Below are 24,003 nucleotides of genomic sequence, written 5' to 3' on the forward strand. Positions count from 1 at the left end.
CGCCTCCTGCTTTTGTGCAAAGGACAGAAGATGCAAATGGAAGAGCAGCTCACCTCTCCTGTCACTGCCAGGTAATAATCTCCCTCACATCCTCTTTCTCTCTGGTTGGAATCATTCAGGCAGGCAGAGACAGGCAGCAGCGTGCTACTGAGAGTCCGGGTCAACTTCCCCTCCTCGTCCCTCATCTCTTACTGGGCCAAGGGTGATCGATCGACGGTGACCTAGCTTTGCACGAGGGAGCCCAGTGTGTGCCCACGTTTCCCCGGCCAAAGCCGACATCTGCCTCTCCGAACCCCTTTTGAGCCTGGCTGAACAATCCCCTCTCTCATTGAGGGGCCAGGGCTGTAGAGTACAGTACAATGCTGAAATTCAACACTCAGTCTCACCTCCGAAGGGACAGAAAGGAGGCCATTCTTCTCAAATACACTCATTATGAACCTCAATATGGCCACGGTGGTAATCTTTCAATCAAAGGATTTAATAGGGAGAGAGAGAGAGAGAGAGAGAGAGCGCGAGAGAAGGGGAGGGGGGAGGGGGGGGGGCAAGGAGAAACTGTTATTTTTCTCTATTGATTCCAGCTCTGACTCCTCTTCAATAAGAGGCCCGGGCGGGGAGGAAGTGTGCTAATCCTGTCCATATTGGAAGGAATCGATTAAGATGGCCATTCGAGGCCGCCCTCTTTTTTTCCTCACACTCTCCATTTCTCCCCTCCCCGTCACTTTCTCACTCACTCAACTGGATGGACTTCACTCCACTATAGATCTGCTCCATCCCCATGGATCCAGGACACACACACGTAGGTCTGAACAAAAGCAACACTGTAAGCAGGTCCTCTCTTTACCCCTCCCCTTTGATAGTTGACGCAAACAGGGGGAGGACATTGTTGAACGCTAATAGGCCTGTGAGACCCAGGTTAATATTTCATTTCCTGCCCTACAGCCAATCAGTGGCGTTGACAGCCTTTCAATTGGGAGATGGGTAGAACAAGGAAGCGGAACAAGCCCTGCTATCCCCATTACAGGAGTTACATGTAACTCTTTAGCCATAATATTTGTGTTTAAAAAAAATAACAGCTTAGAAATGCTTGAAATAGCTGAGTATTGCTTTACAACCTTATCGTACTCTAAAAAAAACATCTGTTACAAGTTGTCAACCTTGCAAACAAGAATCAATCGTGCAACAGTGAAAGGTGTACATAAGCTGGCCAGACCCGCTAGTCGCAGTTAAAAAAGCAATTTTATTGTGTCAGAAAAGTATGTTTCCTTTACTAATAGTGAAATGTTATTAAAAATTAGGGCTATTAGCAGGTGAAACTGTTACATGTACAATAGCGCCTTTAAGCTTCTCTACGCTGAGGTAGAAACTGCTAGGTTAGTGTGCTCCTTCCCTACTTCCCTTTTAATCGGCTTGTGAGGTAGTAGGACTGCCATGCAAACATAGGCCACTAAATACTCTGGGAACATTCTATAAGCGGAACATCCCCCCCACCCCGACACACACACAAACAGGACATTTTCGTTCCACTAAAGTGCTAATCCTGAGGCTTCAGGGAATTTAGGCAGAAATTCACCTTCCAGGGGAATACGGCAGCTTTTAATCCTTAGCTGGTCCAAACTAGTTTCTTTCCCCTTCCATTTTCCATAACAACTTCCCATGGACATACAGTGTTTCATGAGAGGGACGTTGGAGGCTTGTGTTCTGGGCTCAAACAGAGCAGCTGTGGTGCTTTACAGCCAGCCCACTGGGCCGCAGAGGCAGGGGCCAGACACTGTAAATGTTTACACACCCCGAGGGTCCCCGAGGGTCACCCAGGGCAAGGGAGGCACATTAAACACTAACGCTGTTCAAACGCGCCGTTGCCAGGACTGCACAGCTAAACAGTCCCTCTCTTCACAATGAGGAACAACACGGCAACCCCAAAGTCTCTCTTTACTGTAAGTGCACACCACATCAAATACAGCGCCTTGACTTTTTCCACGTTTTGTTGTGTTACAGCGTGAATTTAAAATCGATTAAATTGAGATTTTGTGTCACGGATCTACACACAATACCCCATAATGTCAAAGTGGAGTAAAAATGTGCTTAACAAGTCACATAATAAGTTGCATAGACTCACTATGTGTGCAATAATAGTGGTTAACATGATTTTTGAATGACTAACCCATCTCTGTACCACACACATACAATTATCTGTAAGGTCCCTCAGTCGAGAAGTGAATTTCAAGCAGAGTCAACCACAAAGACCAGGGACGTTATCCAATGTCTCGCAAAGAAGGGAACCTATTGGTAGATGGGTAAAAATAAACAAGGCAGACACTGAATATCTTTTTGAGCATGGTGAAGTTATCAATTACGCTTTGGATTGTCTATCAATACAGCCGGCCACTCCAAAGATACAGGCGTCCTTCCTAACTCAGCTGCTGGAGAGGAAGGAAACCGCTCAGGGATTTCACCATGAGGTCAATGGTGACTTTAAAACAGTTACAGAGTTTAATGGCTGTGATAGAAAACTGAGGATAGATCAACAACATTGTAGCTACTTCACAATACTAAAATGACAAAGTGAAAAGAGGAAAGCCTGTACAGAATACAATTATTCCAAAACATGCATCCTGTTTGCAATAAGGCACTAAAGTAATACTGCAAAAAATGTGGTAAAGAAATTTACTTTTGGTCCTGAATACAAAGCGTTATGTTTGGGGCAAATCCAAAACATCACTGAGTACCACTCCATATTTTCAAGCATGGTGATGATTGCATCATGTTATGGGTATGCTTGTCATCGGCAAGGACTAAGGAGTTTTTTGGGATAAAAGTAAATGGAATAGAGCTAAGCACAAGCAAAATCCTAGAGGCAAACCTGGTTCAGTCTGCTTTCCAACAGACACTGGAGACAAATTCATCTTTCAGCAGGAAAATAGCCTAAAACACAAGGCCAAACATACACTGGAGTTGCTTACCAAGACAATATTGAATGTTCCTGAGTGGTCTAGTTACAGTTTTGACTTAAAGCTGCTTGAAAATCTATGGCAAGACTTGAAAATGGCTGTCTAGCAATGATCTTAAGAGCTCTTAAGAGACTTACCCCAAAACACTCACAGCTGTAATCGCTGCCAAAGGTGAATACCGTTAGGGGTTGAATACTTATCTAATAAAGATGTGTTTTATTTTTCATACATTTTTTTTTTATCATATAATTTTTCTTCCAATTTGACATTAGAGTATTGTGTGTAGATCATTGACAAAAAAGGACAATTACATCCATTTTAATCCCACTTTGTAACATAACAAAATGTGCAAAAAGTAGGGCTGACCCCATTTAGTCGACTGGTTTGGTCGATAGGCTGTTGGTCGACCAAGATTTTTTTTGTAGAGCAGTGGCAAATATAAAATGTATGGCACACGGGACCCATGTCTGATTTATGCCTGTCTGAGAGGGCTTATCCATTACGGAGATGGCACCCCACTATCACCAGTAGTACATTTATGTTGATTACCATAATTTATCATCTACAATGTTTGTTTGGTTACGGTAATTTCTATTAACGCTGTCATTGTAGGAGTGGACATGTTGTTTGCAGAGCGCACAAGCTTGGCTACACTTTTGGTTTATTTCATTACATTTACGAGTTGTCAATTTATTCATTGTCTTTTGTTTGGAGCGCTCCTGTCAATCTTGATTAAGGACACGCACCTGCTTATGCATGGAAGTACAGTAGGCCTAGGTTACCTGGCCTGCGCGTAAATATAGGCCTATAAATGCGCCCATTTGGGGATCTGATACTATTTTTGATTGTGTTTACTCACCATCACTGTGCAGCTTCTCAAAGTATTTTTTTCTTTGCCTCAAACAGCAAGTTTGAAATCCATTGAGAATGACAATAGTTCCTCAACGTAGCCTATTTGAAAAATCTTTCCTGCTCTCTCGCTTTCGATAACCACTCGGCATGAAAGGGGAAAAAAATGTCATGCTCTGATCCAGTGGAAACTTCATAAAATAGGCCTGCCTTATTATTTCTTATACCTTGCACAAATAGCCTAGAGGTGTGGGTGTCTGTCCGGAGCTTGCTGGTGCAGGAAACTCTGAGGGCCCAGAATATTTTATACAATGTTGCAAGTTTGCTAGCACAAGCTTTTGGACCAAGTTAATAATTGATACAAGGTTTCAAGTTCCTTGCAGACAGGCCATGCGTAGCCAATGTGATTTATAGGATATTTATTTTTATCAGGATATTTTCTACCTGCGGGCTGCAATGTTTTTATTTGTTGGCTTTATGTAAGCTATTATTACCTATTGGCAATGGCAATAGAAGTTACTTTTAGATTTGTATCATTTTCATTAATATTTTTTATATTTAGTCTTTATTATAAATGAAATGAAACTGTCCCACGAAAATGTTCATATGAAAATCATAACTGGCATGCAGATCAGTAGAAATAGTACAATAACTTGGCACTCCAAATGGAAAAGGTTGCTGACCGCTGGTGTAGCCTATTACCGGCAACGGGGGGTCGGGGAACAGGTTTTTTTCTTCTGGTTAGGCTATATTGATCTCTGGCTCCCTCTTTAGTAATTTGTGTTTCTTCATTTTTATTCGCAGTGCATAAAGCATCAGACAAGCTCAGTAGCGTACATTTAGTTGAATTTATTCAAACAGTGTGTCTATATATGTAAAAATACACGTTTTAAAATTTAGACCAATCGATTGGTCGAAAGAACAGACGACCAAGATTTTTTTTAGTCAGGGACAGCCATCGTAAAAAGTCAAGGGGTGTGAATACTTTCTGAAGGCACTGTACATTTGGAAACAACAAATAACGTCAACCTAACAAAACCCCTGACCTTTCTGTGACCTTTCTTTGTCGTGGACTTACATTTTCGGCTGAGGGCTTGAGGCGGCTCCAGGGCCTTGCTGGCACACAGGGGGTGCTGGGAGGATGGGATGGGAGGGTTCTGCCTCCTCTGCAGGCAGGCCAGCATGGCGGGGGGGCGGGCAGACAACTACAGCCGGTGGACTGCCAAGGCCAACCTAGGGGAGAAAGAGAATGAGAGAGGGGAATGAAGAAAGAATGTGAGAAAAGCATCAGAACAGAAGAAGCAAAGCTCCATGGGCATGGAGGTCTGTGAAGCTCAGTAGCAGGCTGGGACTAGGACTGGCTCTATGCCGCCTACAACTGCCTGTCTTCTTAGCAACTCTGTGAGAATGATAAAACAGGCACCTGCTCTGCGCTGGGGACAGAACAGTTCAAACAGGTTAGAGGAAGGAGGGTCCAAACTGACGCTTTCAAACATGGCATCTGCTCTAGCCTGACTTCTGTCTAACTAACACATACAGTGCCTTCAGAAAGTCACACCCCTTGACTTTTTCCACATTTTGTTGTGTTACAGCCTGAATTTAAAATGGATTCAATTTAGATTTTTTGTCACTGGCCCACACACACACACAATACCCCATAATGTCAAAGTGGAATCAAGTTTTTTGAATCTTTTACTAATTAAAAATGAAAAGCTGAAATGTCTTGAGTAAATGCAGTGCATTCGGAAAGTATTCCGACCCTTTGACTTTTTCCACATTTTGTTACGTTACAGCCTTATTCACAAGCATGTGCAGACAATTAAAAGGGTTTATTTTCTCATTCTTACATTCATTGGCTAAATGTAACTTGCATGAAAATAACACAGCTAGGTAATGGTAGTTAATTCCGTTCCGTACATATGTGGGCAACCGCGGCATTCAAACGAGGCTGCGATGAAAATGGGACTGTAGCGACTGTGTTGGCATCAGAATCCGGGGTGGGTGCTAACTTTCGATTCAGCGTTGATTGACATGGTAATGGACCAATAGTATTGGAGAAAAGTCAAAAAAACTGACCCCGCTGACGCTGTATGTTAAAGTGTGACATGTCACGACATAACGTACGGCACGCATTATTCAACTCATTCTGTGCCATACAGCCTCTTTCCACCAGTTGTAGCGCTTCTCTCGAAGATTAAAAACAAGAAATGATCAATGGTGAGTGTAATGGTGAGTGTAAAGTTAATTACTCATGAGTTCATCAATAGTTAATTCAAATTTTTTTTTTTTGCGTAATCACTGCGAGCCATCATGACTCTCAAAAACCATGACACCCACAGTTAAATTGTGAAGATAAAAAACCCTATTCAAATTCAACACAAACCTTCAAATAGGTATGTAATGAGACATTATATAAACTCTTTATAGTGTTTTATTTACATTTTAGAGGTGATAAGTTGGACAAATCGGGTGAAAAAAGCTGCTTCCTCACACATCTCCCCCTTTCACTATGATGCAGTAGCTTTCGCTTCCCCACCCACCATTTTTAAAATGACCCGGCGGAGCTCCATTGCTTTCTTCAATCATGCAGAGACGGGCAGCTTGAAGGTCTCGTCATTGATTTTGCTGAGAAATTGTGCTTTACAATGGTATTCATATTACAGTTGACCTGGAAGTATTACGTTTTTGGGGCGCTAAAATAAGGTCAAATGTACGGAACAGCGCGATGTACAAAAGTGCATTAGCTACCATTAGCTATGCTAGCTAGTAACGTTAGCATATTAAACATGAACGTTTACCCCTCTCATACGAATATGTAAAAGTACAGTTCCACCGTATTAAAGTTACCTTAGAACAAACCAGGCTTCATTTTATCAATATCATGGAAGTCATTATATGAGGTAAACGAAAAATGTTGATTGAAAATGTTGATATTCCCTTGGTGAGTTGATCAGCTTCTTGCTGCATGCTTCTTGCCTGGACGGTGGCTCAGGCTGTTACTGCAATTTCAGGTGAAAACTCAATAAAGTCTAAAATATAATGAAAATGTCTATACATTTCAGCTGTATCAAAAACATTGCTCTGCTATTAGTATTTTTACTGTATGAATGTTGGGCTCAACGAGACAATTCTGTTTACACTGCCCCGCTTCGAGCAACTGTCGGGCAGGTGTCGTGCGCGACCAACAGAGGTACCGTTCAAGACGTGAGAAATATACATTACAGTAATGTCTCTCAAGAATAGATATGAATTCTCGTCAATGAGAATGGACCCTCAGATAATAGGAGACGCGTCCCCCGGCACTCAGGGGGCTGTCTGCCTAGACAAGCATCCAACCAGATGGGGAGAGCAACCACAGGAAAGGGCCTCTCACGCTCCAAAAGTGGAAGCCATTGCAGGAATGTATGAGTAGTGTGTATGTGTATTTGCGACTGTCTGTCTGTCAGTCTCTCTGTTTGTGCGTGCAGCCCTGGTGATCCCCCCGCTCCCCATCCCCATCCCCCAGAGCAGGTCAGGTCTGGGAGCCTGGTGGCGGGTTGGCTGGTAGTGGGCGTGCTTGTTGAACAGGGCAGGGTTTGGGCATAATTTAATGGTGGCCCACCGGCTCACTGTGGGACGCCCCATGCAGCGTTTTTAACAAGCTACTGTGTCTCCCCTGTTAATAAACCCAAACAAGTTAATCCAATCGACACACTCAAATCCCTCTCTTTTTCTTTAACAAGGCACTGCCTCTACCCCGCTAATCCCCCAGCTCCCCCTCTCCCATATGAATAGAGGGAGAGTGAAAGGCCCCATTACCTTAGGAATGGCTGGCAGTAAACTCCCCTGCACCTTAACTTACACGCACACATTCACGTATCCACACTAGTCTATGGTGGATAGGGCACACAATAGAAGAGTTACAGACCCCAATTTGGACACACAAACACAAAAGGAGAGGCTCCCATACACCACACCAGCACACACAATCATAAACAACACACACATACAAATCCTGAGAGGACATTTGCTGACAGGCACGCACCCTGGGACATTAAATAAGGCATTGTTAACCAACCCTCACAGCTCCACTAACAAGAGACATCAATTCCCTAGAACAATACAGGCCCCTAGACATAGTCTGTACCCAACAGTCCTGCACAACCCAATACACCAGCAGAACAAATAACTGGCACAACAAAAGGCCATTGTGTGCTAAAGCCTACAGGAACTATTTGGAAGTTAACACATTATTTCTATAACATGTAAGGAGAATGGTCAGTGCAGAAGGATCCATTCACTTCACTGTTAGTAATCATGGTAATTGGTATTACAGAATGACAATACTTACAAAGCCTTACCTCTTTAAAGGTAAGTATGCCTACCAGTAGCCATTGTCACCACACAGCCTAGTTTGTTTGCCTAAATAGCAGGGCCCAGTTTCCCAATAGTGATGGAATTTAGGCTTACGGGTGTTTTAACGACGCATCTTTCCTACAACGGCCGACGGTGTAGCAAGCGTTTCCCAAAACACGCAGAGAGAACAGTTGCTAAGTGTGTCGTTGGAGGATGTATCGATACTGACAGGATCGAAAGAAAGGCAATGCTGCTCTCTACGGCTGCAAATATTGATGTGGCTTATTCTAATGCTTGCCTATAAAAACGCACTAAATCACCGATTTGGCACATCATTGCACACGTTAGCCTACACATCATGAAATATATTGAGACAAATTACAGACAGTAGCCTACAAGTAGCAAAATAGAACTACATTTATTGAACATTAAATGTATTTCAATATGATTAACATAGGCCTATAGCCTACTGTATTTATATTTTAATACAGTCATCTCAGTTATCATTTGAAAAATATTTGTATACGTCGCCTGTTTATCAATTGCAAAGACATTGAAAAAACGTTTGATTTGTAGTCAACTTTGTTCTGAAGTTATCAGCGATCACAGAGATGGATAAATCATGTATAAAGTCATGCGGGAGGGCAAAAAAGCATTAACCACGCATTTAGCTGTTCTGTGAGTGGTCTGAGGCAGGCATTAGATTACAAACTTTCTCAAGTACAACGTTAACGATAGTTTTGGGACACAGCTCGGAGATTTAACGATGCTCCTAAGAAGGTTCTAATGATGAATTTAGCTTTTGGGAAACCAGGCCCAGGTAAGTACCAGCTAAAACTGGGCTGTCAAATAAAATAAAGCAGTACCCTTTTGGTTCCATATTCCAGTCAGCTTCAGTGTTTCAGTCATGGGTTGCTGTCAGACTTCTGGGCTGACTGCTGTGTCTCAGCGCAGGGCTAGTTTTTACATTAATTCCCAATAAAAGGCCACCCAAATGAGTCAACCGTGACACTCTGACCAAGCAACAACCTCTTAACTACAGTTTACGTATGAAAAATAAATTCAGTCATAACTACACTCTCACCGCCATTGGACTCTGGAGCAGTGGAAACGCCCTCTCTGGAGTGAGGAATCACGCTTCACCACCTGGCAGTCCGACAGAGGAATCTGGGTTTGGCTGATGCCAAGTGAACACTACCTGCCCCAATGCATAGTGCCAACTGTAAAGTTTGGTGGAGGAGGAATAATGGTGTGGGGCAGTTTTTTATGGTTTGGGCAAGGCCCCTTAGTTCCAGTGAAGGGAATCTTAACGCTACAGCATACAATGACATTCTAGACAATTATGTGCTTCCAACATTGTGGCAACAGTTTGGAGAAGGCCCTTTCCTGTTTCAGCATGACAATGCCCCCGTGCACAAAGCGAGGTCCATACAGAAATGGTTTGTCGAGATTGGTGTGGAAGAACTTGACTGGCCTGCACAGAGCCCTGACCTCAACCCCATCGAACACCTTTGGGATGAATTGGAACGCCGAGCTAGGCCTAATCGCCCAACATCAGTGCCCGACCTCACTAATGCTCTTGTGGCTGAATGGAAGCAAGTCCCTGCAGTAATGTTCCAACATCTAGTGGAAAGCTTTCCAAGAAGAGTGGAGGCTGTTATAGCAGCAAAGTAGGGACCAACACCATTTTAATGCCCATGATTTTGGAATGAGATGTTCGACGAGCATACTTTTGGTCATGTAGTGTATATCGGTGATGCTGTTGGCCTGTAAGAAATGAAAATACAAGTATAGTCTGTCAGAGACGACAGGGGAAACACAGGAGCAAGTAGCATTTAGTCTCTGTGGTCCACTGCAAAGTTGTGACTTCCCTGTGACGCCCCCCATGATGCATCCAGCTCTTGACATGTCAGTGTGTCACTTGGGTTCCTCCATCACCGACATATCTTACCAACTGAGAACATGCTAAGACAACCACTCAAGTAGGACTCAGCTTAATTATTATTAAAAGCTTACTTTAGAATTATGCCTATATGCAAGTTTTTGCTCAGAGGGCTCTTACTTGACATAGTTATGGTACTGAATCCCCCCACCCATCTACCCTTCTCAATGCCTCATCTCCAAACGGTCTCCAAACCCTGGTCCAAAAAAACACAGAAGTTTCTTATCCCAGGGTATCACTGAATGTGTGTCACAGACAGATCTATTCATCGATTAACACAACAATAAAACAACAGCCTATTCTACTACCCCCTCTTCCCCCTCCTATATGCTGCTGTGTTTGAATATTCAAACACAGAGCGTCGTCTTTCGCCATTTTGTTCATTGTTTGTTGGTGCCATCGTTTCTCAGCTTGGCTCCGATAGATCAAATAGAAGCCAACGTCATTTTATGAAGTAATCAAACACAGACAAACAGAGAGACAGAAATAGCAACGCCTTCTCACTCGCACGCACACACACACACACACACACGTCACATGCATGGACGCACACAAAATGCTTCCGCCTGAAAATATGTATGTCTGAAAATATGTGTCGTCAATAAATCAATAGAATATAATTAAAAGTAAACATGATTTATTTCCTTGTTTCCTTCATGTTTAGTTCTGAACAACACCACTATGTGCTGGTACTCAGGTGACCCCAGGTTCTGACTGGAGGGCATCACAGATCAAATGGTGGTGCAGGGTTATGAGGGCCTCTTCGGGGATAACCAAACAGTGCAGTTTATATATTGACACTGATCGCATTCAATCAAACTGACGGGTGACAGTTTAATTTACTTTTGTGCAGTTGGATTTCAGGTCCCTACTGTAGGTGGCAACGTGAGAACAGAGCAGGTGTTTACCTCCACACACGCACACTGAGTCATGTTTTTAGACCTGAGACTAGCAACGGTTATCGGAAAAAATTTACGGTATTTATTTTATTTTATAGAAATGCAACTGTTGGACAATGGATGAAGATACTCCAAACATTTAAAACAATTTCATCCATCAGATATTGACTGAACTATAGCACATAAACCAATGTACTGGCACTGACAAATAATGAATGGAGTTCAGGCATTTTGGTGGGAATTCAGGTATTGCATTTCTTGTAAAATGTCACTTTATCCTTTCTTATAATGCACTCATATATATACACATGTTCTTAGTATACCAGCTATTTTTTTTTAAATACTTTGTGATAAAATAACGAAAATTAGATGTGCCTCATTTGCATATACTGTATACAAGGTGTATTTGCATACATTAATACATTAATATGAAGGGGTGGAAGAGGGCTGCAACAACCAAAAACGTGCTTTGTCTAGGCCTACCTGTGCTCACCTGCCCTGTCTAGACTACTGCTTAATTAATTATTCATTACTGTTGTTGTCACACTCTTGCATAATTCAACAAGTGTGTCAAGAGAAGGATACCCAGTGATTTAAAATAAAAACACTTGGCTCTAGATTACACTTATCTATACATACTTTACATTGTGTGCGAGATCAGACATAATATCACTATAATCCGAGTGTTCATTTTCGGAAGTTGCTTTTATTTCAGCCCATCTAATCTGTAAACATTTCAACTGTATTAAATCATAACCTTTGTTCAATTTCATAAAAAATCAATACCCATCAAAATAAAGTTATTTATTCTCTTTATTGTGATGTAAGTGTCAAGACGCTATGTTAAATCCCCGACCAAGCTTTAGCGTTTTTATACAGTTGAAGTTTACATACACTTAAGTTGGAGTCATTAAAACTTGTTTTTCAATCACTCCACAAATTTCTTGTTAACAAACTATAGTTTTGGCAAGTCGGTTAGGACATCTACTTTGTGCATGACACAAGTAATTGTTCCAACAATTGTTTACAGACAGATTATTTTACTTATAATTCACTGTATCACAATTCCAGTGGGTCAGAAGTTTACATACACTAAGTTGACTGTGCCTTTAAACAGCTTGGAAAATGATGTGGATATATTGAAGCAACATCTCAAGACATCAGTCAGGAAGTTAAAGCTTGGTCGCAAAAGGGTCTTCCAAATGGACAATGACCCCAAGCATACTTCCAAAGTTGTGGCAAAATGGCTTAAGGACAACAAAGTCAAGGTATTGGAGTGGCCATCACAAAGCCCTGACCTCAATCCTATAGAAAAGTTGTGGGCAGAACTGAAAAAGCGTGTGCGAGCATGGAGGCCTACAAACCTGACTCTGTTACACCAGCTCTGTCAGGAGGAATGGGCCAAAATTCACCCAATTTATTGTGGGAAGCTTGTGGAAGGCTACCCTAAACATTTGACCCAAGTTAAACAATTTAAAGGCAATGCTACCAAATACTAATTGAGTGTATGTTAACTTCTGACCCACTGGGAATGTGATGAAAGAAATAAAAGCTTAAATAAATAATTCTCTCTACTATTATTCTGACATTTCACATTCTTAAAATAAAGTGGTGATCCTAACTGACCTAAAACAGGGAATTTTTACCCGGATTAAATGTCAGGAATTGTGAAAAACAAGGTTTAAATGTATTTGGCTAAAGTGAATGTAAACTTCCGACTTCAACTGTAGACACAACAGAAAGCCAATGTATTCAATTGAGCCCATTTCAGCCATTACCAGAATTTGACAGGTCATTACAAATGTTTCCACGGTCGTTACATTAACGGAGAAAAACGAATGGTACAAGCAAGAGTGGGAAAGAGTCGCCAGAGTAAAATGAAAGCAATCAATCCAGCGACATTTAAATGACAAGTGGATTTTGCACCCCTCAAACACAGGAAATAGATGGCTGAAAAGGAGAGATCCTCAGGTGGGTGTGGCATGCGAATTGCTACTGAGACTCTCAACAACAGTCCTCCCTCTACTCTGTAATGCTGAGTGTCCAGCTGTTGTCATCATGCTCCTTCACAAAGCTGGCCTTGACCGAACAGAGCCAAGCTGCTCGCGCCAGGAGAGACGATCCTATTGGACCAACACACGTCCATCTTAATCACCTGCTGGCTACAGGCGGTACGGAAACGCCACCAAGCTGTTCCCATGGAACAAGGAGACATTTATAGACCCACATGACAGGTAGACTTGTCTCTCTCAGACTCACACAACACTGAGCTCTAAGACAAATTGAAGAGAATGAGTGTGCGGTAAAATGAACCGTTGGGGTTGTCATCTAAAACATACATACATCCCTTCTGTACTATGGGTCCTTTAGCACAGAGTGTGTGCTAAAAGACCTCTTCCTCCTGCCTATATACCTGCAAGGTCTTAGTGTATTTATAGTTCAGTGATAAGAGAGTGAAAAACTACCTGGGTCATAACCATTTTAAAATGGTGAGCATTTTTTTTAATCAGCGAATGTGACCAGACATTTAGAGATAACAGCATGGGCTGACTGATTATTAGTCTCTTTTCCTTCTCAAGAATTTGGAGAAGTTTGGTGCCCTGGGGGAAAGAGAGAGATATGGAGAGAGGGGGAGAGAGAGAGAAGGAACTAGGATGTTGGATGAAGTCATCCTCTTTATTGATGTTGCTCGTGAAGTTCAAGGTAGTCCATGTTCCCAGCACATCAAAAACATCAGCGTAAAAAAGACCCGAGACAGCCATCTTCCTGTGGCCGCCTCTCCAGCAGATCAGTGGCTGCTGCTCCAGGTTGCATCCCTGTGAGTTACAGTTGTGTGCCCAGGTTTGTCCTTCACTGTAGACAGGTAGTGCTGCCAAGACCCAGTAATTAGTGCAGATGGAGACCGTTATACTCTTTTCCCCTCCCAGCAGAAATGGCAAGGGAGTGAATTCTATAAATTCCGGCATATTATTTCAATTTTAAACCACTCCAGAGTCTGACACCTTGCTGGAAGGCGGATATAAAGGAAGGGTGAGTGGCAGCATCTCTGACGCGTGACCTCTCTGAACATTAAAGTCTTTGACGTCATATACGCGCGCACCGAAATATCAATAACAATCTCCTTTCTCTCGCCGAAACAAAACAAACCATCGCTCCTTATTCCTGACCTTAGCCATTACAACTGGGACCCTATCCATAATTAAACAGTAATCTAAAAACCCATTTTAGCTAGGTCGGTCGTTGTTCCTGCACCACCATGCCTCCCTCCCTCCATCTCCTCCTTTTTTCACCCTTTTTTTTGGAAGATCTAGTTGGAGATAACATTAGCATGAGAAAGCAGCCTGGTAATTGTCTTCACCCCACTGAGTGATCCCTGGGTAGAGGATTAGCTAGAGAGAGCCCTGTTTCAACTCTGCACAGATGCTGCTGCCTCCTGCTCACAACCACCACCCACTCCACATTAGATAAAGACTGCTGAGGATGATGCCGAGCAACCCGTGACTTCAAACAATATGAAATCAAACACACGGGAAGGAAGTGCACCACCCCCATCCTACACAAGTATTGACCTCTCACCTTTTTCAAAATGTCCAATTTTTTCCAAATCTACTAGCTAATATGCTTTTCTGTTGAAAATGGGGATTAGAGTATAGGCAGCTTAAACTCTCTCCCTCTGTGATGATATATGGGATTTATTTAGAGCTGGATCTGCCTAAATCGCCCCCGTGGGCCACCCTGTCCGCCTCTAATCCGCCTGCCCTACTCATATGGAGGTGTCACATTTCTGGCTCACTTTCCTGGGGATAAGCACTTCAAAACACGGCTGCCTCTTCTCCTGACCTTTGCACGGAGATGATCGATTTAGCCCAATTGGATTGATTCCACAAACAGTGGATACAAACCGTTACATAAAAAAACCAAGGAATTTACCCGAGGCACAACTTAAAATCCATTTAAGCTTTGCTGGCTTTCAATTTTGGTTGGTGGTTTTAATCCAATTTCTCCAACTATATATATATATATATATATATATATATATATACACATACATACTGAGTGTACAAAACATTAAGAACACCATCCTAATATTGAGTTGCACCGCCTTTTGCCCTCAGAACAGCCTCAATTCGTCGGGGCATGGACTCTAAAAGGTGTCGAAAGTGTTCCACAGGGATGCTGGCCCATGTTGACTCCAATGCTTCCCACAGTTGAGTCAAGTTGGCTGGATGTCCTTTGGGTGGTGGACCATTCTTGATACACACGGGAAACTGTAGAGTGTGGAAAACCCAGCAGCGTTGCAGTTCTTGACACATTCAAACCGGTGTCCCTGGCACCTACAACCATGTCCTGTTCAAAGGCACTTCAATATTTTGTCTTGCCCATTCACCCTCTGAATGGCATACACACACAATCCATGTCTCAATTGTCTCAAGACTTAAACATCTTTAAGGCCTTCTTTAACCTGTGATATCAATAAGGGATCATAGCTTTCACTTGGATTGACCTGGTCAGTCTGTCATGGAAAGAGAAGGTGTTCCTAATGTTCTGTACACTCAGTGTATATAGCCTAGAGATCCCTTTCAGTAGCGGTTTTGGTATGGGAATTACGACACAGTCAAGATCTGCATCAACAATCACTGACGCACATCCCGATCCAGGGACCAACAGGCTCTTGAACAGCTTCTATCCCCAAGCCATGAGACTGCTTAAATAGCTAACAAAATGGCTACACAGACCATCGGAGTTGACCCTTTATTTACATGTACATCTCTATGCACACTCACAGGACTCTACACACTCACGCACAGCAACACACACAACGTGCACACGCATTTATACTGACTCTACACAAATGCACACACACTCGAATACAATCTTAATTTATGCTGCTGCTACTCTGTTTATCATATATCCTGATGCCTAGTCACCTTACTCCTATACATACAGTATATACCACTATCAATCCAGTATCCCTGCACATTGTAAATATGGTATTGGAACTGACCCTGTATATAGCTTCTTACTTTCTCGTGTTCTTCTTATTTCTCGTGTGTTTTTGTTCTAAATTATGTTATTTTTAGTACTACATTGATATTGATTATTGCATTGTTGGGTTTAGAGCTTGCAAGAAAGGCTTTTCACTTTACTTGTGCACATGACATTAAAATGTTAAACTAATAGGAAATAATGTTTCCTCCAAGCTGTGGCCCTTAATGTCCCATTGCTGCCACTCAGCAATGATACAGTATGAGCAGCATTATAGCCAGTAAAAGCTCTATCGCTCCCAAGCTGCAAAAGCCATTCAATTACAGTTGTGCAGGCTTCCTGCTTTCACGCCTGGACACTTTCTACATGCACTTTACGCAGGGACAAGACAAAACAATCTGAAGAGAGAGAGAGCCAGAGAGACAGGGAGCTAGAGGATTAAAGGAAGATACAGGAGCAGAATAAATCCCTCTAGAAAATTGTCCCATAGACAAGGTTTCAGAAATCATTATATATTGCCCTACCAGACAAAAGCAAATGTTATTGTTGAGTTTTCCCAAACCCAGGTCGTGTTCAGTAGAGCACAGTGTATCAACATTTTTCAAAATGTTGTGCCTAAGGAAAATGACAAGAAGCATTTCTTATTGGACAAGTTCAGATATAACCTCCCCATTTCACCCAGTTTTGGACTGTTTTCTTCAATATCTTGCCTGCTGAACATGACCTCAATGTGTGTTTGGTCTGAATAGACTGGCCAGTGAGTCCTGCCTCTGAGAGACTATCACTCTGTGCTAATCACATTCTATTTGAATAATGAGGTGATAGCACCCCTCCCTCCTGCCCAGTCCCTCTGCATCCTTCACTGGAGTCTCTGATACACTCATTCTAGTTTCATCTATACAGCTCCTCTCATGCATTTTTTATCAAATCTATTACTTTAGGATTAAATTATAAAAAGACTGTCCTCCTTAAATTTTTAATAGTTTGCATAATTGGTATCAGGGCCCCGAATGCCAGCTATAAAAACCCAGATTGTACAGGACTACGGTCTGGAATGATCCAGACCAAACCTACAGAGCACGGTCTGTACACAAATGACACACACACAAACTCTCGTATAAAGTGCCTCAACAGCACCCTTACTTTCCCCTTTCTCCACAGCGTCAGAAAGTCTGCAGCGTAATGCAGCGGCCTCCTGTGTTTCTCTGTAATCGAAGGCCTCCTGGCCTATCTCCCCCAGCTCTACTCTGTCCTAACTAGGCATCGAGAGGAGACGCACACAGCCTTTTCACTCCTCCTCCGTCTCCCTTTTATCACAGCAGCCCACAGCCTCCCCAGCACCGAAGTTGCCCCCGAAACACTTTCAATTCAATTAGGGTGATAAGATAGCCGGCCAGCGCTGCTCCTCTCCTGTGCTTGTAGACTTCTCAACCCCCCCGTCCGCCAGAGAAGAAGACCGAATGAGGAATGTCGAGCAGCACCACCAAACGATGAGAGGGCGCTTCGTTTGGATACAGAGACCCCCCTCTATACGAGATGGGTAAGAGAAAGAGAGAGAGCGAGAGAGAGGGTAGGGGTAGGAAACTGCAGTGACAGCACTGTGGTGAATAAATTGAAAAAGGCTCCCGTTGAAAATTGTCTATCACTCATGACATACAATCTGATAGGGTGGAGCACGGCAGCGGTTTCACCCGATGACGCATTCGTTCCCAATAGAGCTGTGAATAACCAGTCTATCTCCACAATGCTTAGCACCGGGCCCGCCGCACACTTAATAATGCATACGCTGGTGTGAAATATTTTCCACCGGTTCAGATATGCAGTGGAGCTGCCATGGCACTAATTTGGAGGACAGGGACATGCTCAGATTTCCAAAGGGCGCTCTGGTTTGAAGGATCTCACACACAGACACACACAGGTGTGGAGGGGATGCGGTTTAACCCCAGTTTGAACTGGCTGAAATAGTCTGGAGGAGCAGCACAGTGGTTGGTGACTGTTGGGATTGGTGAGCACCTGCTAAGTAGCTACCAGGTGACCTCCTTTCCTGCCCCCGGCTGCCTTCTGCTCTTTCTGATACAGTCCCTCTCTTCCTCCCACAACCCAGCCTATGGCTGCTCATGCCCCACTAAAAAGACTAAACAAATATACATTTCAATGGATCCTCGTAAATCAGCAGTGAAAAGACAGAGCGGGTGACATCAGCAGTTTTGTTAGCCTTGATTCTTACTAAGACTAGTTTGACCTGCAAAGCGGTTTGGAGTGTTTCCCATACATTTCAGATGTCCTTTGAAAGCTTGATCCAGACAGCCTGAGCTGAATAGGCTGTGATGTGAAAGGGATAGATGCTAGAGATAAGCACACACACAGTGCCAACAATCCCACTGAGGGCAGCGTTTGTTTTGGGGGACAAGGTGACCCTGTCGCTCGGGGGGCCTGTGAACAGACACAATGAAGGCCTCTCATCCTCCACGCACACACACACTCCCAGCCGGCTGCGTCGGTCGGGGCCTGCGACGGGACGAGGGGGGGGGACGACAACACCCCCAACGCAGCAGTGTTAAACCCCTATTCAGAGACAGAGAGCCCCCCCCGAGATGGGCGCCTTTCACATCTCGCACAGACGATGTCAAATCCCCGCTTGCGACGCCCAGGCATGCAGCCGACAGATGGGGTGGTTATTGAGTGGCGGATCACCCTGGCAGAGGCGCCTGGGCTCCACATCCATCCCCAGTGGAAACAATGGGGTGGCAGGTCAAGAGTGCTGTCTCAATGGGGAGGTCAGGAGAGGCGGAGGATGCCTCTACACACTACTGTTTAGCTATGCATCGCAGCCCTTTTGAAAGGGAAAGAAATTCTCGATTTTTGGGTGGAGGGACAATTAGTGGCTGTGTGATCACACGCGCGCACACGCTACTTGCGCTGGATTGAAGGCATTGGTAGACTAATGAGAGGCTGAATCTGAGACAGCAGTGTTTGTGTTGATTCAGGAAAACAAAAAGAGGTTCCCTCACTGCGCGCTAACACACATCTGCCAGGTCAGGAGGAACACTGACACATACAGTCTCAAATAGGTATACCTTCACTCACACACACAAACATTTAACTAGGTATCCCACAAAGAGCCAGGTTTGCAATTACTGTACATAAGATTCTGGAAGTCATGAAATAACCAAGACAGCAAGACCTTCCAGGAGGATAGTACAAAGTAAACTCCTTATTTACCTGATATTGTAACAGCATTGTATCAACATTGTAAAGACTCAACATTCTGTTAATCTAATATCGATATTTCTGTAGATCAAGTTAACATTTACACCACATACACATGTACCACATTAGGATTCTGCAAGAATGGAATAGTGTCAGACTAGAGCTTTACGTCATGGGTTATATTGTTCTGAACTCTGTGCGTGTCTCATTATTAATGTATTGATTTACAGTGTTTTTCAGAATAGAAGACTATGAATAGCTCCGCAGAGAGAGAGAGAGAGAGAGAGAGACCACAGAGCTTGACAGTGGTGGTTGACCAGAGGACCAGAGGGGGAAAGTCAATCCAACCCCATTGACCAGGACTTGGGCCTGGGGGTCTGGTTTAGGGAGGGAGGGAGAGAGCCAGAGAGGTAGGGGGGGCTATGGGGTTGGCCCGGCCCAGCCCTGGGAGTCTCAGTCAGCCCAGCCGGGCCGTCTGGAGCTGAGCTGGGCCTGTCTGATCAGGTTTCTAATGAGACCACAACCAAACTGGCCTGGAGGGGAGGGCAGGGGAGACAAGGACACAAGTACCCTGATAGCGTCCAGTATCTTTATACTACAGCCACCATACCTCATAGAACAGCAACTCTGGCTGCTGTATAATTCTGTTATTTATGTGTATATTTCCGCATCATCCATTCTTAAATGAAGTTGGATTTAGTAGCAGTGCACACAGAGGCTTTCATTACAAATTAAAGTGTCAAGAAGGCTTTTCCTTGAAAGGGGTAGTAATCTGGACTCAGAGAACAGACTTCCCACTGTTAGGAAAATTAACACCAATTACATGTAATAGTAACACTTACAAAAGAAATAACCCTTAGCAACCACAAGTCAGACAGCTTTCTTCTGAGAATAAAAAAGGATTGTGATGTAGACAACATGGGACCAGCTATGATCTCCACAGATATTAATGTTGGTTAGAAGAAAAGGGCTGTTCTACAAGGTTGCTGTTCTGTTATGCACAGTGACTTGTTGGCCTTGTTACTGTTGCATCGCTCAGTGAGAGGTCGCTACAGCATGAATTTCTGAATATACTGTAGCAATATTGAAACATACTGCTACTACAGAATGTATGAAGTTCCATTCTCCCATAACAAAACAGATACATAATTCCATATACGCTTAGAATTTGCTATAAATACAGGAGTTCTATTCAGACTGCCATCTTCCAGATCAGAGTACAGACCAGGGTTTCTGTTAGGAAAATGTGGTGCCAGACATTTGACCGGCAGCATTTTAATTTACCGGGCATTTAATCAATTTACTGGACCCATATGCATTGAGTGCGTAACCTGATTAGGGCATCCACCCACGAGGCTCAGAATGACAGAAATCACAGTTAGATTATGGTAATTCATATTAACAGAACATGCAAGTCAAGGATGCAATGATGTGTGGTCCTTCTTCCTGAATTCTGATGCACACTTTGAAAATGTTAGAATAATTCTCCATATTTACCTTTTCTCAGCAAACAAGACGAGTAACGAACAGCAAAATCACTAGCCTATATTAATCCACTATCCCCATAATAGAAAAGTTGACCTATTCTATTAGTTACCTTGTCGAGAAAGAAATAGCCTATTCCAAACAGACTCTGGGACAGTTGTAGGACGATAGATCCAACCAGTAGGCCTAGGCAACATCTATGTTTTATTTTTTGTAGCAATGAGTATGATGCAACAGATCAGACCGTTTAGCTTAACATGTTGATTAACTATTATTTCTTCACATTATAAGGGCAGCAATGCGTACAAGGCAGTAGACTATGTGAAGGTTTGTTCCATAATGTAATTAGCGGGAAAACACCATTGTCAAAAGGGCACCACACATACGAGCGGTTTCACGTGACAGAGATGAAAATATCTGTAACATATTTAGAAAAAGGGGAGATCTAATATGCAACAACTAGCATGGGTTGCTTATATGAATAGGATTGTGCCTTTGGCTACTGGACAATGAAAGAAAGTTGATATAAAATAACTGCCTCCATGGATATGGTCTGATTTTGGCTAGGCTACTTTGAAGCAAGGTAAGACATTCCTCATATTATGTGGGTAAAACGTTTAGGTTTCAAACAATTAAGTATATGTTTTCAAAATGTATACTGCCTCCAGCTCATTGCAAAGTGGTGTGTGACGTGCTGATGTTGCCTATACATTTTCTGTTTGAGATGCTGTGGCAGCAGCTCTTGCGCTGTCTGACAGATTTTACGCTCAAAGGCTTTGTATCTGTATGCTGTACGCATGTAAATAAGATACATAATGAATATACTGTACACACGGACCAATATAATTCCACTAAATATGCAAATTAACCTAAATTAACCTATAGACCGATAAGCATGACCAGTCAAAGGTATTTCCATCAACTGGTATTTCCATCAATGAATAGGCTAAAAAGCATTATTTCCCAATGGAATTTTCTCGTCTTCTCCCGGACAATTGGCGGCAATTTTATTTATCTGCTAAAAAAAAAGGACCAAAAGCCATCTATTACCTGCTAATGGAACCCTGGTCCAGACACATCTGCTGGAGTCATTCAGGAGAGGAGAGGTGGAGGGTGTCCTAAAATGTTGACCGTATCGGAGTTTCAGGTGCTTCTGACTGCACTCAGGCCCAGTAGCGGTGTGTGGGTAAAATCACTGGGGAAGCCAAGCCAGGGGGAAAAAAACCATATTACAACATACAGTTGAAGTCGGAAGTTTACATACACTTAGTTTGGAGTCATTAAAACTCGTTTTTCAACCACTCCACAAATTTCTTGTTAACAAACTATAGTTTTTGCAAGTCGGTTAGGACATCTACTTTGTGCATGACACAAGTAATTTTTCCAACAATTGTTTACAGACAGATTATTTCACTTATAATTCACTGTATCACAATTCCAGTGGGTCAGAAGTTTACATACACTAAGTTGACTGTGCCTTTAAACAGCTTGGAAAATTCCAGAAAATGATGTCATGGCTTTAGAAGCTTCTGATAGGCTAATTGACATCATTTGAGTCAATTGGAGGTGTACCTGTGGATGTATTTCAAGGCCTACCTTCAAACTCAGTGCCTCTTTGCTTGACATCATGGGAAAATAAAAATAAATCAGCCAAGACCTCAGAAAAAAAATGGTAGACCTCCACAAGTCTGGTTCATCCTTGGGAGCAATTTCTAAATGTCTGAAGGTACCACGTTCATCTGTACAAACAATAGTACGCAAGTATAAATACCATGGGACCACACAGCCATTATACCGCTCAGGAAGGAGACACGTTCTGTCTCCTAGAGATGAACGTACTTTGGTGCGAAAAGTGCAAATCAATCCCAGAACAACAGCAAAGGACCTTGTGAAGATGCTGGAGGAAACAGGTACAAAAGTTTCTATATCCAAAGTAAAACGAGTCCTATATCGACATAACCTGAAAGGCCGCTCAGCAAGGAAGAAGCCACTGCTCTAAAACCGCCATAAAAAAGCCAGACTACGGTTTGCAACTGCACATGGGGACAAAGATCATACTTTTTGGAGAAATGTCCTCTGGGCTGATTAAACAAAAATAGAACTGTTTGGCCATAATGACCATTGTTATGTTTGGAGGGAAAAGGGGAACGCTTGCAAGCCGAAGAACACCATCCCAACGGTGAAGCACGGGGGTGGCAGCATCATGCTGTGGGGGTGCTTTGCTGCAGGAGGGACTAGTGCACTTCACAAAACAGATGGCATCATGAGGAAGGAACATTTTGTGGATATATTGAAGCAACATTTCAAGACATCAGTCAGGAAGTTAAAGCTTGGTTGCAAAAGGGTCTTCCAAATGGACAATGACCCCAAGCATATTTCCAAAGTTGTGTCAAAATGGCTTAAGGACAACAAAGTAAAGGTATTGGAGTGGCCATCACAAAGCCCTGACCTCAATCCTATAGAAAATCTGTGGGCAGAACTGAAAAAGCGTGTGCGAGCAAGGAGGCCTACAAACCTGACTCAGTTACACCAGCTCTGTCAGGAGGAATGGGCCAAAATTCACCCAACTTATTGTGGGAAGCTTGTGGAAGGCTACTCGAAACATTTGACCCAAGTTAAACAATTTAAAGGCAATGCTACCAAATACTAATTGAGTTTATGTAAACTTCTGACCCACTGGGAATGTGATGAAATAAATAAAAGCTGAAATAAATCACTCTCTACTATTATTCTGACATTTCACATTCTTAAAATAAAGTGGTGATCCTAACTGACCTAAGACAGGGAATTTTTACTAGGATTAAATGTCAGGAATTGTGAAAAACTGAGTTTAAATGTATTTGGCTAAGGTGTATGTAAACACCTCCAACTTCACACCTCCAACTTCAATTGTATGTGTTGTGATAATTGCATTGTTTGCTCTATAACCTGTTATGCATATATCACGGTCGCAAGGCATATAAACTAAGGCCAAGACAATAAGAAGACAGTGGCAGAATAAATTCACCCACACCTTTGTTTCATCACAAAACCAGAGAGCAAGTCCACAAAGCATATTGCATGTTTGTCATGGTCAAGAAAGTTAATGTTTCCGACATTTTGGGACTACTAAACAACTATTGATTTAGAACCACGGAGTTACACTGCAAGTCGCAAAGAAAACAGGAGCTGCCTCCACTATTCCAGCACAACGACACAACGAGATGCAACAATTCAAGTTGTTTCTATTGATGACGTATTTCTCTGTGATAGGAGTGAAACCAAACCAAACTGGCTTCCCTTCACACTTTTTTTGGGTGCTCCCAGACCATTCACAGTTGAGCTCACTCAGTTTAGCTCAACGCTGATT

The 24,003-nt window shown here is 42.9% G+C and overlaps 1 protein-coding gene across 2 annotated transcripts in view; it reads right to left on the reverse strand.

Moving 5' to 3' along the window:
• LOC121551399 (protein FAM222A-like) overlaps positions 1-24,003 on the reverse strand; it is a 78,280-nt gene that overhangs the window by 37,159 nt on the left and 17,118 nt on the right. Inside the window, exons 2-3 of one of the 2 annotated variants that reach the window (XM_041864029.2) lie at positions 21,705-21,849; positions 4,876-5,030 (exon numbers count right to left, since the gene is read on the reverse strand). In XM_041864029.2, the coding sequence (XP_041719963.2) occupies positions 4,876-4,981 (106 nt within the window). In that variant the 5' untranslated portion in view covers positions 4,982-5,030; positions 21,705-21,849. The remainder of the gene's footprint in view (positions 1-4,875; positions 5,031-21,704; positions 21,850-24,003) is intronic. The other variant, XM_041864030.2, reaches the window with a different exon arrangement.

This window comes from Coregonus clupeaformis, chromosome 18, assembly GCF_020615455.1.
Source record: "Coregonus clupeaformis isolate EN_2021a chromosome 18, ASM2061545v1, whole genome shotgun sequence".
Taxonomy (NCBI): Eukaryota; Metazoa; Chordata; class Actinopteri; order Salmoniformes; family Salmonidae; genus Coregonus; species Coregonus clupeaformis.